Here is a 16215-nt window from a genome sequence, read left to right on the forward strand (position 1 = left end):
CCAAACTGCCCTGCAGTGACTGTTACATCCAGTATCTTCAGATCTGTAATCCTAGTCTCTGATTCTCTTTCTCCCTTGAGCTATAGTTTAAACTTATCAAAATTTTCAATCATCTCACACATCCATGTCTAGTATTCCTAATCAGATTAGATTTCCCAAAGACAGAGACTGGGCTTATCACTTTTTAATATTTCCCAAGAAAATTCCTTAGAAAGTACTTAATAAAAGTGTATCAATTATGGAATTATTAATAAACAACTATAGGATGATAGAAGTATATTTTTAATGTTTCAATATTTAAGAATATAAACCAAAAATTAAACAACTCAAAGTTTTGACTATTGTATCAAAGTATGATACATTTTGCAACAAAAATACATTATAATTAAAATGATTCTATTTGTTACCCAAAATTATACTTACTTACTAGATTTTTTAAAGAAGAGTAAAAGGTAATGTCATAAAGTAATATTTCATTATATAGAAGTAGTTTGATTGGTTATATTCTGAAAAAAGAATGACACATTTTCTCTTATTCTTGTGAGAAAAGGATCTGTAAGATTTAACTGATCTCCAGAAAAATGTTTCCATTGCTTCAGCTGTGACATGGAGAGAGGTTTCAGGGAGTTAGACTTCTGTTGTTGTGGACCAAGCTGACAATTTCTAGAGATAGGGAATTTTTCCAATGAATCACCTGAAATAAGTAAAATAATGAGAAAATTTACTTAGGTCACTCAATATCCTATTTTTTATTATATAATGAGTTTATGTGATTTATTACATTTGATCACCATAGTTCATGTTAAAATAAACAAATTCAACTAATTCATTACTTCTATGAATATTTATAAAGTGTTTACTGTGTGCTGATTTGAGCAATGGGAACCAAAATGGTGAACAAAAGGAAAAATGGTCTCTGACTTCAAGGACCTTATAGTCTACTGGAAGAAATATATATTCAACAAATAACCATCCAAAGGGGTGTATTACAGGTCCACAGTCCCTTATTTAAAGCCTTTGGAGCCAGATATGTTCCCAAATTCAGAATATAATTGGAACAACGTGGGATAACACTCCATAATCAAACTCATTAATATTCTGCAGCAAGTCATATGAATAGTGCAAATCATATGAATAGTTGTATGAAATAGATAAAAGACTTGATAAATTCACATAAATTCAACTAAGGTTTTTGGCACTGAATAAGATTGTTGCAAATTTATGAAGGGGGAAAAATTTTGGTCTTTCAAGCTTCTTAGATTTCAAAATTGAAGATAAGGAAATGTGGAGCTGTATTACAAACAGAGCTAAGGGTATGAAGCTAAGACACAGGGGACCATGAGCATGTGTAACAGGAGAAGCTGACCTGTTTCATTAAGATCTGAGGGTGAGGGAGTGGCCATGGTGCCAAAGTAGGAAGAGCTTCAGCTCACCATTTCCCACAGGCACGCCAAAATTACAGATATTTATAGAACAGCTATCTACGAGAATGGCGTGAGACTAACAGGAAAGATTCCCCACAACCAAAGATAAAAAGAAAGAACCACAGTGAGATAGGTAGGCGGGGCAGAGATGCAGTTAAGACCCACACCCCTGGGTAGGTGACCCACAGATGGGAGGGTAATCACAAATGCAGAGGCTCCCCCCACAGAGCACGGGGCCTGAGCCCCACATCAAGCTCTGTAGCCTGGGGCTCCTGTACAGGGAAGATGAACCGCCAGACCATCTGACTTTGAAGGCCAGTGGGACTTGTGCACGGGAAAGCCGGGGGACCACAGGAAACAGAGACTCCACACTTAAAGGGCTCATGTAAAACCTCACATGCTCCAAGTCCCAGGGCAGAGGCAGGAATCTGAAAAGAACCTGGGTCAGACCCACTTGCTGATCTTGGAAAGCCTCCTGGAGAAGCAGAAGGTAACTGGATTTCCCAGGGGAACATCCATTTTGGCCTCCCACCAGGACACTGGTGCTAGAGAGCATCCTTGTGGAGACCTTCATCTAGCCTATTAGAACCAGGGGCTCATTCACCCACGAGCAGGCCAACACAGTCCTGGGAACCGTGGGCCCAGAGCTAGACAAGCAGAAACCCAGCCCCACCCACCAGCAGGCCAGCACCAGCACACGAGGTGAGCCTGGCAGTCAGCCAGGCCAGGCCAGCCCACCGTCCAGGGCACCTGCATTAGTCAGCCCCATCACGACAGAAGAGACCATGCAGCCCACACGGGGAGCACCCCTGGAGCATACAGCTCTGATGGGCTCCAATGGATGTCTCCTATATAAGGTTACTTCTCCAAGACTGGGAAAAACCCAAGCTACTTAATACATAGAAATAAACACAAAGCATTAGGCAAAATGAGAAGACAAAGGAATATGTTCCAAACAAAGGAACAAGACAAAACTCCAGAAGAAAAACTGAGAGAAGCAGAGATAAGCAATCTACCCAATAAACGATTCAAGGTAATAATCATTAAGGTGCTAAACAAACTCGGGAGAAGTGAGAGTTTAACAAGGAGTTAGAAGATACAGAGAAGAACCAAACAGAGCTGAAGATACAAAAACTGAGGTTGTAAGAAAAGAGATGACAAGATTGCTTTGAGAATCTAGAAGACAGAGGAATAGTATCTTGAAAGTAAGGGCCAAAAAAATAAAACAAAACAAACAAAACAACCCTATCAACTAGAACTGCACACCCAGCAAAGATAGTATCTAAGAGAGAGACAAAACAAACACACTGAAAAATCTAAGAATGAGAGACTTAACTACTAATAGCCCCTTGTGGGGGAAACAGGAAAAAGAACACAGAAAGACAGTAGAAATGAATCAAAATACACAAATAATTATAATTAATGTAAACAGACTAAAGGCTGTAGTTAAAAGAGAACATCAGATTGGATAAAAAAGAAAACCCCGTCTCCTGCTGTTTACAAGAGAGTTACCTAAAGCTGAAGGGCACGAACAGATTTAAGGTGTAAGAATGCAAAAAGACGTACCAGACAAATGCTAGCCACAAGAAAGCCAGCGTAATAGATCAACTAACGACAAAATGAAAGCAAAAGACGTTAGAGATAAAGCAATCACTGCACAGAGACAAAATAAACAACAACGAAAAGATTTCACAAAGATATAAAATATACAAAGCAAAAATTGACAGAATGAGAAACTGACAAGCCCACTGTCACACTACAAGATTTTACCATATTTCTTTCAATTAACAGAAATGTCTAACAACGACTTAGGTTATTAACAGAAAAATGGCCAAATAATCTGAGCAGATGGTTCACATAAAGGAAATACAGCTCTTAACCATAGGAAAATTTATACTCAACTCCACTCAAAAGAAAATTAAATTAAAACTAAGCCGATAGACTATTTTTTAAATTATCAGACTGGCAAAAATCCAAACACTTGATAATCCTAAACTGGCAAAGCTGTGGACAAGTAGTATAAATGCTATAACCCCCAGTGGAGAGCATTTTAGCAGTACCTGTTAAAATATCTACAAATACCCATGTTCTCTGACCCGGCAACACAGAAAATTTACCTTATAGAGATATTTGAAAATATAGAAAATATGTATGAATAAAGGTATATACTGACCGGAAAGAAACTAATTATACAGCTCTGGGGTCAGATAAATAAACTATGGTCTTTCACACAATGGAGGATTACAGAGCTGAGGGAAAGAAAGAATAAGGAAACTCTGTAGTGGTATGTAAAGACTTCAAGCCATGCTGTTAAATGAGAAATGAACAGAACTATACACGTTATGCTCCCTTTATTGGGGAGAAAACTGGGCAAGAATATATATTCAGGGTACCTTGCACATGCATAAAAATATATCTAGAAGGATATACAAAAACTAACCCTGATGGTTTCTTACAGGATAGCAGGGCTAGAAACCAGGCAGATGAGGGTATTATGGGCAGAAATTTCACCATATACATTTTGTATTTTTAAGTAGCTGAGCTATGATATTACCAATTTATCAGTTAAATTAGTAAATTTTTAAATCTGTAAAATAAGAAAAAATTGATTTGGTAACAGAAAATGTGACTAATACAGAAGAATTCTAAATGAAGTAATTAAGAGACTATACATCGTTTTCAGGCACAAGAAACACATTTACAAAGTGACCACATACCAGGCCACACACCAAATCTCCAGAGCTACCAAAGAAATCAATTATCATGCGGACAATATTTGTGACTACAGTGCAGCAGCCAGAATTAAATAACAAAACTAAATAACAAAACAATAACAAAAAATAAAATACCTTTTAAAACATACTTTTAAATACCTCATAAGCCAAAGAAGAAATCATAATGGAAAATAAAAAAGATTTAGAACTGAATAATAAAAAGACTGCATAAATTATGAGATTCAGCTTAGAGGAAAATGTACAGCCTTAAATACCCATTTTTTGAAAAGAAGACTAAAAATCATTAAGCTAAGGATAGAACTAGAAAAATAGACAAATACAAGGAAAAAGAGAAGAGATAATAAAAGCAGAAATTATTAAAACAGAAAAAATACAATACAGAAGATCAATGTGGATCATATAAATTCTTCCGTGTCAGTCTTGCACAGTTTCACTTCTTAAACCTATCTCCATACAATTTATAAAGTGACTTCCAACTACTGGACATTGCTCTCTCAACTCCTGCTCCTGAGCCAGCTCCTATCTGAATGGTGTTAATTCTAGAGGGTTGACGCTTTCAGCTTCATTTAAGCAGCACCAGCAGATAGTGAAGTACTGAGAAGTATGGTGGCCCACGCTAACTGCCCCAGGAAGTACGACCCCATTAGGATTACGTCCTACACAAAATTAAAAAAACAGTAGGCTTATTCTATCAAGTGTATGTTTTTTGTGAAATAGAAATAAGGATTAAAAACATTTTTCTAATTCTGAAGTCATTATTATCAGAATTTGAAAGATTTCACCAAGTAAGTCAAATTTTTCATAACTGATTTGGAAATAAGAAGCAAAATTGGTAGAATAAGGTTCTAACTAAAATTTTCTCAAATACCCATGTGGCAGCTGCCCTATGTCCTGAGAAAAAAAGAAAGTTAATATATGCAAATGGTAAATATTTTAGTTACTCTATATTAAAACATTTCATCTCTTAAAGAGAGACAAATTAACTTTACTATCATAAAAGAGTAAGAATGCAACTAACCTGTATGATTTTCTCCTGTGCATTCGCAGTCAAGCAGGTCATGAGTAACACAATGTGAATTTTCGTGTAATGTAAACAAATTTTTAAGTTCCTCTACTGAAAATTGAATATGTTCAGATGTCTTGGTTAGGTCTACAACTGCCCCAGAAAGACCTTGCTTGCTGATCTGTCTTTGATAGATCTTTTCTTCTATTGTACCTGGAGAGAGAGCATTCATTACATTTCTTTTAGATCTTTACATCTGTTTTTTTTTTTTTTTACTTTTTTTTTAATTGAAGTATAGTCACAGGGAACTACATCTGTTATTTCCGTAGGGTAAAATATGTTTATTAGCATACTGGTTAACAGCGTAACGGTATTCCTAATACTGAAGCACAGATTAACAAAAAAAATTTTTTTTAATTATTTAAAGGGAATATCTTTTTTTGTCACACTAAAGGGTCATTACCTGTGGTTAGGAGTCTGTAAATATGTACAGGATGTTTCTGACCATCTCTCCACACTCTAGACATTGCCTATAGAATATAAATGAGAATTCTGAGAGGACAGCAGAAACTAAGAACCCTTTCCACATAAGCAACTTACGTTAATACATTTAAGACTGGGAATTCTAGATTTCACTTATAGCTTAAAACAGCAAAGCCCAGGCATAGCTAAGCATTTTCTGCTTCGTATTTCCTTCCTGGGATAAAGAAAGGAATGGATGAGCACTCACTGTGGTACCACAGAGTAGCTGCAGGTGCTACACAACAGTGAGAGGGGTCTGTCTGCATCAGAAAATGGGACAGTGAGTTTGGACAGCAAGAGCGCAGAGAACTAGGCATAGCACGGGCATGGGGGGTTATTCTCAGTCCAAGTAGCTAATGATTCACTCCGAAGGAGTCCCTAGGATACCTGTAATCAGCTCAGGCTCTAGGGAGATCCCTGTGGCTTCAGGACTTACCAATGGTACTATACAGGAAAAGGCTGATGTCCAAACCCCACACATTCCAAAGAAAAGTCTGGCCTTCAACCAGCTCCTAGAAGACAAACTCTAAGCCCCTAGAATATCCTGCCAGAGAAGAGCATCTTAGTTCACCTGGGGCTCTGGGTCACACCCAACAGTTTGTGCTAACAGTGTGATTCAGGTGGGGACCCTGGGCCAGTCTGACCTCCGCAGGGGTTGGAGACTGAGCACCTATCAGTCACGTGGGGGCTCCATGCCTACATGACCGACCTCCAGCAAAAACTCTGGACACCAAGGCTCCAGTGAACTTTTCTGGTTGACAATATTCCACACGTGTTATCACTCATCAGTTCTAGGAAAATGAAATGCTGTCCATACAACTCCAGTGGGAGAGGACAGCTGGAAGCTTGCTCCTGGTCTCTCCTGGACTCTGCTCTATGCACCTTTTACCTGTGGTGTAAATGTCTGTATCTTTTCACTGTAATAAACCCCAGCTATGAATACAGCTGGTTTTTTCCATTCTGTGAGTCCTAGTGAATCACTGAACCTGAGAGTTGTCTCCCAGTCGCGTAACACAGGTACCATATGAGGTGCAAATCTCTAGGTAGAAATCTCAAAGCACATGAGGATGGACTATATTCTAAAGAAAACCAAAAGCTTCTTCTGAAATATTTTCCTAAATAAGCCAATTTTGTACCTTCACTATACCCTGTACAAAGATTGATCATACAACATCTGTCACACTCTATTGTCTCCCCCTGATGGTCATGAGCATTCTAAAGGCCCAACTACACAGTGAATTCGAGCTTATTAGATGACTGGGTTTGAAACCTGGCTCTGCCTCTTACAGGCTATGAGACCTAGAACAAGATTCCATACATTCATCTGTAAAACAGGGCTTATAGTATCCACACTTAGGATTGTTGTGAAGACTCAACAGACAGAAAGCACTTAGCAGATTGCCTGATACAAAATAAGGGCTCAATATGAGCAGTCATTACACACCATCATCTTCACATCCCCAGCAGCCATTGTATCCCCAACAGACATTCTATAATGTTTATTTAATGCATAAAACAGTCCTACCTGGATATCAGTGGCTGGATTCCAATCAATGTCATAGAGAATTAAGTGAGACCCTCCAATAAGGTTAAGTCCCACACCACCAGCTTTTGAACTTAACAAAAAAATAAAATCAGAAGAGTATTTACTATTAAAGCCATCAACAATTTGCTGCCTTTGAGAGATTGGTGTTTGTCCATCAAGTCTTGTACAAGCATATCCATAACGCTTGCATACTTCTTGTAAAATATCCAAGGTTTTTGTGTAGTTGGATACCAACACCACCCTGTCAATCAAAAAGATAGAATCTTTACATACAATTTAACAGCAATATTAGATTTTTTTAACTGAAAGAAAATACCACAATAACATTATCTCTGATATTTATCAAATATCCAACAATGATCTTGTACAATTAAAACACAGATTCTTCTTCAAATTCAATTTTAAAGGCAATATCTAAGACACTTCCAGTATTAAGATAGTAAAGACTTTCCTCCTTTCTTTCTCTCTCTGAGGTCACCCTAAGAACAGTAGGAGAATAAGAAACAAGGAGACATTTATATATTAAAAACAGAGAATAGTAGAATGGTAACCTACTTAGGAGCACAGAGGACGTGAAACCTAAGTGCCCAAAGAGGGAGATTCCAGTAAGAAACAAGTACCCGTTCATTCACACCATAGACTCTCATACAGGCCCCTTGGAAGGAAGGGGTTTAGGCTGGAGCTGTATTACAGGAGTCCTGGTAAGCAGAATCCAGGCCCTGCTCCCATGTAACCAAGTGACTTTTCTTTCTCAACTAGCATGTGTATTCTCTGGACAAAGTAAACCAAAGAAAGTTAGACCAGGGAAATCTAGAAGGCAGGGATACAGTTACAAAGCAAAAGGAAAGTCTGCATACCCGATGGTAAGATCCCAGCCTCCTTTGCCTGCCAGCTCTCCCAGAACACCAGCAACCAGGCTTCCCTCTCACATTTCACTCCAAGAAAGACATTGGAAGATTCATCTCTGGAATGATTTACTTGAATGACCGCAGAGAAAAGGTCCACAGATACGGAATCCCCAAATTAAAAAGCCAGTTCGCTACCTTATTACCCACTGTGGGCCACCAGGCCACAAGCCCTGCCCATGCACACACCAAAGGTCACCAGCTATTTAAAGCAAGTCCCCAATGCAAAAAATAGAAACCAAAACAAATTAACAGTAGCAAAGAAACATGAATAAAACAGGGCAATGGAGGAAACAGAAGATAACTTTACGGAAACAATTAATAGCCCCGAATAAGAGATAGCACTCAAAAAAACAGGAGGCAATACGAAAGATCAAGATACTAAAAAATTATCTTGGAAATTTAAAATGATAGGCCAAGTAAACATTTAACAGGAGAGTTGGAAGAAAATAAGAAAAGAGTCTCCTGGGAAACAGATTAAAAAGGAAAAGTGATAACCAATAGGAGAGAAGAGATAAAAGAATTAGAGAATCAATCCATAAGATTCAATGTATGACTGACAGAAATTCAAAAGAAAACAAAAGAAAGAAACCATTTTGAGAAAGAGAATATTTTCCAGACATAGAGTCTTCAGATTAAAAGGATCTACTAAAAAGTTCCCGTATCAATAAATGAAAAAATGACCCACATTAAGGCACATCAAGAATATAATCCAAACCATAAGGAATGAAGAAAAATTGCTATAGTATGGAGGGCCTTCAAAAAATTAAAAAGAGAATGATCATAAACTCTAAGTCCTTGGAATATCTTGCCTAATAAGAGCATTTTAGTTCACCTGGGGCTTTGGGTCACACCCAACAGTTCATGCCAACAGTGTGATTCAGGTGGGGACCCTGGGCCAGTCTGACCTCTGCAGGGGTTGGAGACTGAGCATCTATCAGTCACGGGGGTGCCCCATGCCTACATGACTGACCTCCAGCAAAAACTCTGGACACCAAGGCTCAAGTAAACTGCTCTGGTTGACAATTTTCCACATGTGCTATCATTCACCAGTTCTAGGAAAATAAGTGTTATCCATACAACTCCAGTGGGAGAGGACAGCTGGAAGCTTGTTTCTGGTCTCCCCTGGACTCTGCTTCGTGCTCCTTTTACCTGTGCTGATTTTAGTCTGTACTAAATAGTTCACAGAAAGTTTCCTTGTTTTAATCACTTCAGTGTTATGAAAAATAAATCTAAACATTCACGTAAGTCAAATGATACTATAAATGCTCCAAAGAGATTAAGATTTCTTGATAATTAAATATAATTATTTTGCAATCTTTTGTATGTATTTTTTACTTAATTCAAACACAGTCTGAATACCTCCTACAAAGATAATTAAGACGCAGTCCCTGCACTAGAGGTGCTGACATAGAAGAGAAGCAGTGAGTCCCACATACTGTGAGAAAAGCTCCGTTAGAGGGAGGTACCGGATGCTAAAGGAGGACAGAAGAGGGGCATCTAACTTAAGATGAGGCCGGGGGCTTCCAAGAGGAGAAAGTATCTGAGCTGAGTCTTAAGGAAGAGAAAATTGGCCAGACAAATGAGAAGTGGAGGTCCGCCAGACACAGGAACCTGCACCATGCGAGAGGAGAGGGTGAGAAGCAGAACAAATTATAGGTTCTGCAAATAGTCTGATATGACTGGACCACATGGTAAGTATGAAGGAGTCAAGAGGGATGAGGCTGGAAAAGGAGGTACCAGCCAGGTCACGAAGTCAAGAGTTACACAGTTTAGATTTCTAATGTGCTACAGAGTTTAGAAATTTCGGGAAGGCAACTGGGAATCTTTGAATGATTTTTAAGAAAATACATGTTCACGTTAGTATTTAGGAAATATAATTTAGGGCAAATTGATATTCAATGTGGTTGAAAGTAAGAGGGAAGTAGTTTATAAGAGACCATTATAATCTAATCAGTAATTACAGAACCAAAACAAAAATCTTGGTATCTGAAAGGATTCCTGAGATTAAGAAACGAAATCAATAGAATGTAGTGACTAATGACATCAGGAAAGTAAAGGAGAAAAGTGAGTTAGAATGACGAGGATTTTTTGCTTCATTATGGTACCATTCACCAAGCCAAGGAAAGATGAAAAAGGATGAAACCTGCAATAGCAAAACGATGAAGCTGGTTTGGGACACGTGAGGACTGAGGTCCAACAGGGCATCCAGACAGATTCAGATGCCCTTTAAATAAAAAGAAAAAGAGAGGCTTGGACTAGAGATACAGATTTATAATCACTACCACATGGATGACAGCTGAAACTATGGGGAGGAGAGCTAAGCCAAGAAGGGTGATCAGAGTGAGAAGGAGGCTAAACAGAAAACCCTCAGGAGTACCAGCATTTAAGGGACAGGAAAAGAAGAAAGGATTCTGAAAGAGATAAAGAAACTAGTTAGGTATTACGTATCAAGACATCACTAGGTTTTTTTTTTTTCAATATATGTATTTACTTTACATTTAGTTTTTCTTAAGTAAAAACTTACACATTGTTAATGTTAAGTTTACAAAAGACTGGGAGCTGACCATGTGCCCAAAGAAGAAAACAACTTATTTTTAATGCTTTCTTCTTTTCAAAAAGAGGCAGGGAGGGGAAGCAGTAAGGACACAGCCTAAGCCAAAATTCCACCAACACTTAAAAGCCGTTTTTTAAATTGGCCTCTTACTTTTCAGCAGGACGAAGTTCGTGGACAGCAGCCAAGAGCTTTGACAGCACCTGCAGTTTTCCTGACTCCTCCTCAGTAACCGTGAGAGGGTTGTAATCAGCAGGGAACACACTGATCAAGCCTTCATATAGATGCCTTTCTTCATTCTCATCCCAAGTTGAGCTATGTTCTTTTTCCTATTCAAAAGGATGATTATTAATGCTGGTTCATGTTTATCTTTTTTTTATCTGGGAGGGAAAAAATGCTAAAATTATGGGAGAAAACCTGAAGATTATTAATAGCTACCTGAAAAGCCCAATCTAATTGTTATCTAAATCTTTATAGGTCACAATTTGGTCAGTTTTGATTACTGCTCCCTGAACCCCACAAGTGCAGTATCACTGTCTGTGTGTAATTGAGGGGGGAGGAGGCGGAGAGCAGAGAAATAAAGGAGAGGAAAAGACAGGGCAAAGAGTGCCAGGAAATCAATCCTCTCCAAAACCCTGAGACTCCTCATCATTGCTGCCTCATCTCTCTTCCTTCCCTGCCGTTACTTTTATCTCCTGATTCGTGGGCTCACACAGTACCTCCTAGATAATCAAAATCAAAGCACAACTGTTGACTCAGTCTTACCAATTTCTTCTACAAGAAGAAACAACTCTACCAAGAAGTTAACTCAGAAATGTATTCCTACTTAAAACAGTTTATTTTACCAATAGTTTTTAGAACAATTTTATTCCAAAAAGATTATCACCACCCTCTGAAATTTCCCCTCCAAAACTGACTGGCTGACATGTGAACACATAACTGGAGATTACATTTATTAATGACTGCAGCGCTTTTTTAGGTTAAATTTCTGGGATTGGCAGTTCTCATTCTTGCCCACATTTACCAGATTTATCACTGTCCTTGAAACTTTGTTCAGCCTACTCCCCGCTGCCTGGAATGCGTCATCATTTTTTTGCCCCATTATCCTAATCCTATAAATATTCGAGGACCGAACGCAAATTCCACCTGATTACTCATAGCCACCCTTTTTGGGGCACTGAGTCTTAACCTTTATGGTTACACAATACATTTCAACTTTGAATTTATTTAATTGTGCAATTAACTATATACTTTGTGTTTTTATAATTCCCCAGTATAATTTCATGTGTGTTGTAGTCCTTCTTTAATAATAATAGAAATATCTTAAGGGCAGTGAGTCATGTAGTATAAAAAGCTGGGCGCAAAGTACTAATTTTAATTTAGCTTATTCCCAAAATAGAGCAATGTTTGGGTAAAGTCACTTGATTAAAAATAGTTGGAACCCTAAGATATTTATATCACTGGAATATACGAGAGGAGAGATGGTTGCTAGCTGCTTTGGGCTAGGTTTCTGAAAATGCATACACCTTGGCAAAGTTATCCAACGACCACAGACCCAGAGTCTAATCCACAGCTTTTCATATTCAGAAACTTGCATATGCTTAAGCTCTAGGGATATGAGTCACACTAACCAAACTAAGAAACTGAGTAAGTCAGAATATAAATTTATTGACCTATGAATGAGACCTGCCTATTTAAATCAATTGGTTATGCATTCTGTCTCATGAAAGCTCAATGGGGAAGCCATATCATCAGCAGAAAGTTGTCTGATGGATAGTAAATCAAAATACAGAGGAGATGAGTGATCTTAATGCACAAGTTCTCAGCCAGGAACACGTTAATCAGAATCATTTGGGAGAACTTTTGCAAAATCTTCACGGCTTGAGTCCTACTCTCAGATTCTGAATCAGCTCGAATGTGTCAAGGCCTGGAAAATAGTCTTGGTGAAGACTATAATGTGTAGCCCTAATTAAGAATCACCTGACAGATAATACCTTTATACTGCGAAGGCCTGACACATGGAGGTGCATCGCATAGATTTATCAGTTAAGTCTTCTCACGTCAACTAGACAGGGTAGGCTCTTCTCTGACTTTACGCAACCCTTCAGTTGTGAGTTGTAAACTTTTTTTTTATATCCCACCTATATTTCTTGAAGAGAAGTACATCACCTTGACTGAACCTGAGAAACAATCTGCTTTTAATAGGAGCACATTTATAAGCCACTGCTTGAAGTTTACTTACTTTTATATGTGCAGGCTCATTTCAGCCACTTTATATCAATCCTTGTTTGCTATGATGTTACAGGGAAGGCTTTACTGAATCTCTGCCTGTAAACTGTGTACCCTATTTGAAGTTTGTAGTATCCCTATGCCTATTATTAGTTAAGTGGTATATTCTGGGCCATCAAAGGGTCTTCCTTTTAAGGAAATATTTTGTCTTCTATCTCTGCTGGGCATTATGCCCAAAGAGTTTAATTTTTATCGCTGTGTATAGAATCTGCTTCTTTAAAAGTTGCTTAATAAACTGTTATAATCCTGTCTACTGCAAAGTTACAGAATGCTGACTTCTCCTATGATAAACAATGCAAATATAATCCATTGTAGGAATAAACTTGGAGAATTCTGGTAAGACACCATATTCCCTAAGTAATTAATTAATTAATAATTATTAATTAATAAATAATATAATTAATGGCACCCACAAGTTTTCTTTTGCTTTGCTTGCAAATTATGATTTTACTGTTTAAAGAAAAAAATAAAACAATAAAAATTAAGAGTGAGTTAGGGATAACAGGGCATTGATAGTTAATGTACAACTTCCGCAGCCAGGCATTCTGCTAGGCTCTTTCCATATTATTTCATCAAATTGCCACAAAAACATTATCAGGAAGTTGTTACCACCTCTGCCTTCCAGTTAAGACTGCCTAAGGCTCGCAGACGTAACTTGACCATGGTTAAACTTGCCCTTAGTTAAAGAACTAGTAAGTAGTAGAGTGGGGACTGATACCTAGTTCCAACTCCAAAACAGAAAACTCTCACCGCACTCCAAACTGCCTGATTTTCATTAAATATCCAAATGGGCAGCTCAACTATGTAGCCATTAAAAATCATACTTGTAAAAAGCATCTAATTTGAGGAAATGTCCACAACTTATTTAGTGAAAAAAAAAGTCGACTTTTAAATAATAAGCATAGCATCATTGAAGTTAAGTTTCTCTAGAAAAAGATTACACGCTTATCTCTGAGCTCCTGTTTCCCCGCCACAAAATGAGGCTGGTAATGACAGAACTTATGCTATAGAAATGTGTGAAGAATAAACAAAATAATACTAGGAAAGTACTTAGTGTTTTGGTACAGTGTAACTGCCTAATAAGTGCTAGCCAGGATTATTAATACCAAAATGTGGTTTTCTCTGTCTGGAGATGTCTTTATAACAAATTCCTCAAAGTGGTATTGCCAGGCCACACGATACATAAAATTTTAAGGTTTTTGATACAACGTGGCCAAACTATCTCCCAGTTGTACCAACTTACATTCTAACTAGTACATGGTCTCTACTGGCTTCTTTGTGATTTTTTAAGTTTCATACAACAACCATGTATTACTTTTATAATACGAAAAAGTAATTTTTAATGATAAACTTTCTATTTACTAGCACGAAACAAACAAAACTGACTGGCTATGTTTATATAAAACAGGAAGGGAAACTAGGACCAAGCAGTAGACGGAGCACTAAAGGCACGGGGCACACACTCCAGAAGGCAGAGCCTCAGACCCATTTCATCGCTGGTTCAGCTCAGCGGCTATGAACACGCTCTGAGGAAAAAGCAGGGCTGGGTGAGCGCTGGGGCAGAAGCTCGCTGGAGAGGCGGCACAGCTTGTGGAAAACTCACAAGTGCCCTCTTAGGTTCATATGACACAATCCTCAGCTCAAACTCCTGACACAGCCTCACACGCTACTTACCTTCACAGAGCTGAACAAAAGGCAGGGGTGATTGCACAGTTTCTTAAGGGCTCCAATGCATATTAGATGAGAACTATTTTCCAACAATCCTTGAAGACAGAATCTGACAGCCTGAGAATTCAACAGCTTTCGATAGAGTTCGGTCTGCAGTGCTCCTGGTCGGCAAAAGACTACATTCTCTATTTTCAGTGGGAGATACTTGTTTATGACTTCTTGGGTTCTTCTAAGGATAAAGAGCCCAGTGAGGCAGGTAAGCTCAGCTGCCCTTCTCTCCCCCAGCTCCTTTTCTTCCTGGAAAAGCAGCAGACGTAGAAGTGTTTTAGACAAAAAAAATCACACACAGTTAAAATGAACATTAAGCATTTTATAATAATTAACCATCTAATAATTGCTTCCCTTTGGATTTTTTTTAACAAAAGAAATGAAATATAACGTTAGAATAGGAAAAGCAACTATGACCTCTTTCAACGTTCAGCATAATTTCATTGAGAGCCACTAGAAATAAGTAATCTACAAACTGGATTATTCTGAAAGCAAACTTTTATGTGAAGACAGTAATGGTACATAGCCTTAAAATCATTAGCATAGAACTAATACAGCAAATTCTTGGAAGAAATTATTTTGATAAGTTATTGATCCTAAAACTAAGCCTACGAGAAATGACTAGCATGAGGCACTGCTGATTCTTTCAAAATCATTACATGTTGTTCATTAAATAATAACACATTTTTAAAGTCAAAATACAGTATGAATGAAATATATTTTTAAATTCTCTATATGGGGGAGGCTATTGCTCAGTGGTAAAGTGCACGCCTAGCCTGCATGAGGTCCTGGGTTCAATCCCCAGTACCTCCATTAAATAAATAAATAAATAAATAAACCTAGTTGCCTCCCCCCAACAAAAAAATTTTTAAATAAATAAATTCTCTATATAGAATCTTTTTTTATTGAAATATAGTTGATTCACAATGTTGCATTAGTTTCAGGTGTACAGCAAAGTGATTTAGCTCTACATATACATAGATATATTTCTTTTTCAGATTCTTTTCCATTATAGGTTCTTACAGGATAGTGAATATAGTTCCCTGTGCTGTACAGTAGGTCCTTGTTGTTTATCTATTTTATATATAGTAATGTGTATATGTTAATCCCAAACTCCTAATTTATCCCTCCCCCAACCTCTTTCCCCTTTAGCCACCAGTTTGTTCTCTGTGTCTGTGAATCTACTTCTGGTTTGCATTTTTTTTTTAGATTCCACATATAAATGATATCATATAATATTTGTGTTTCTCTGTCTGACCTGCTTCACTTAGTATGATAATCTCTAGGTCCGTGAGTGTATAGAACTTCACAGTGAAGTTTAAAGTAAATCCCATATGTACACAATTGTTTCTGTACAAATCATAGAAAATTTCCCTTACATTTTAAAACTATTTTCAATTTTTATTACAAAAGAAATAGGTCCACCAAAGAAAGATGAGAAAATACAGTTATGCAAAAATAAGAAAATTAAAACCAACTTTCATCAACCAGAAAAAACCGATGCTCACAAGACTTTTTCTG

At 37.7% G+C, this 16215-nt stretch overlaps 1 protein-coding gene across 3 annotated transcripts in view; it reads right to left on the reverse strand.

Moving 5' to 3' along the window:
- Positions 1-265: 265 nt before the first annotated feature.
- The window catches only part of RAD54B (RAD54 homolog B), a 69067-nt gene continuing 53117 nt past the window's right edge, over positions 266-16215 (reverse strand). For 2 of the 3 annotated variants that reach the window (XM_072949467.1, XM_072949468.1), the window contains exons 11-16: positions 14653-14943; positions 10843-11018; positions 7210-7471; positions 5626-5692; positions 5178-5375; positions 385-694 (exon numbers count right to left, since the gene is read on the reverse strand). In XM_072949467.1, coding sequence (XP_072805568.1) covers positions 477-694; positions 5178-5375; positions 5626-5692; positions 7210-7471; positions 10843-11018; positions 14653-14943 — 1212 coding nt within the window. In that variant the 3' untranslated portion in view covers positions 385-476. Of the gene's footprint in view, positions 695-5177; positions 5376-5625; positions 5693-7209; positions 7472-10842; positions 11019-14652; positions 14944-16215 lie in introns of all 3 variants that reach the window. The other variant, XM_006209687.3, reaches the window with a different exon arrangement.

This window comes from Vicugna pacos, chromosome 25, assembly GCF_048564905.1.
Source record: "Vicugna pacos chromosome 25, VicPac4, whole genome shotgun sequence".
Classification (NCBI taxonomy): Eukaryota; Metazoa; Chordata; class Mammalia; order Artiodactyla; family Camelidae; genus Vicugna; species Vicugna pacos.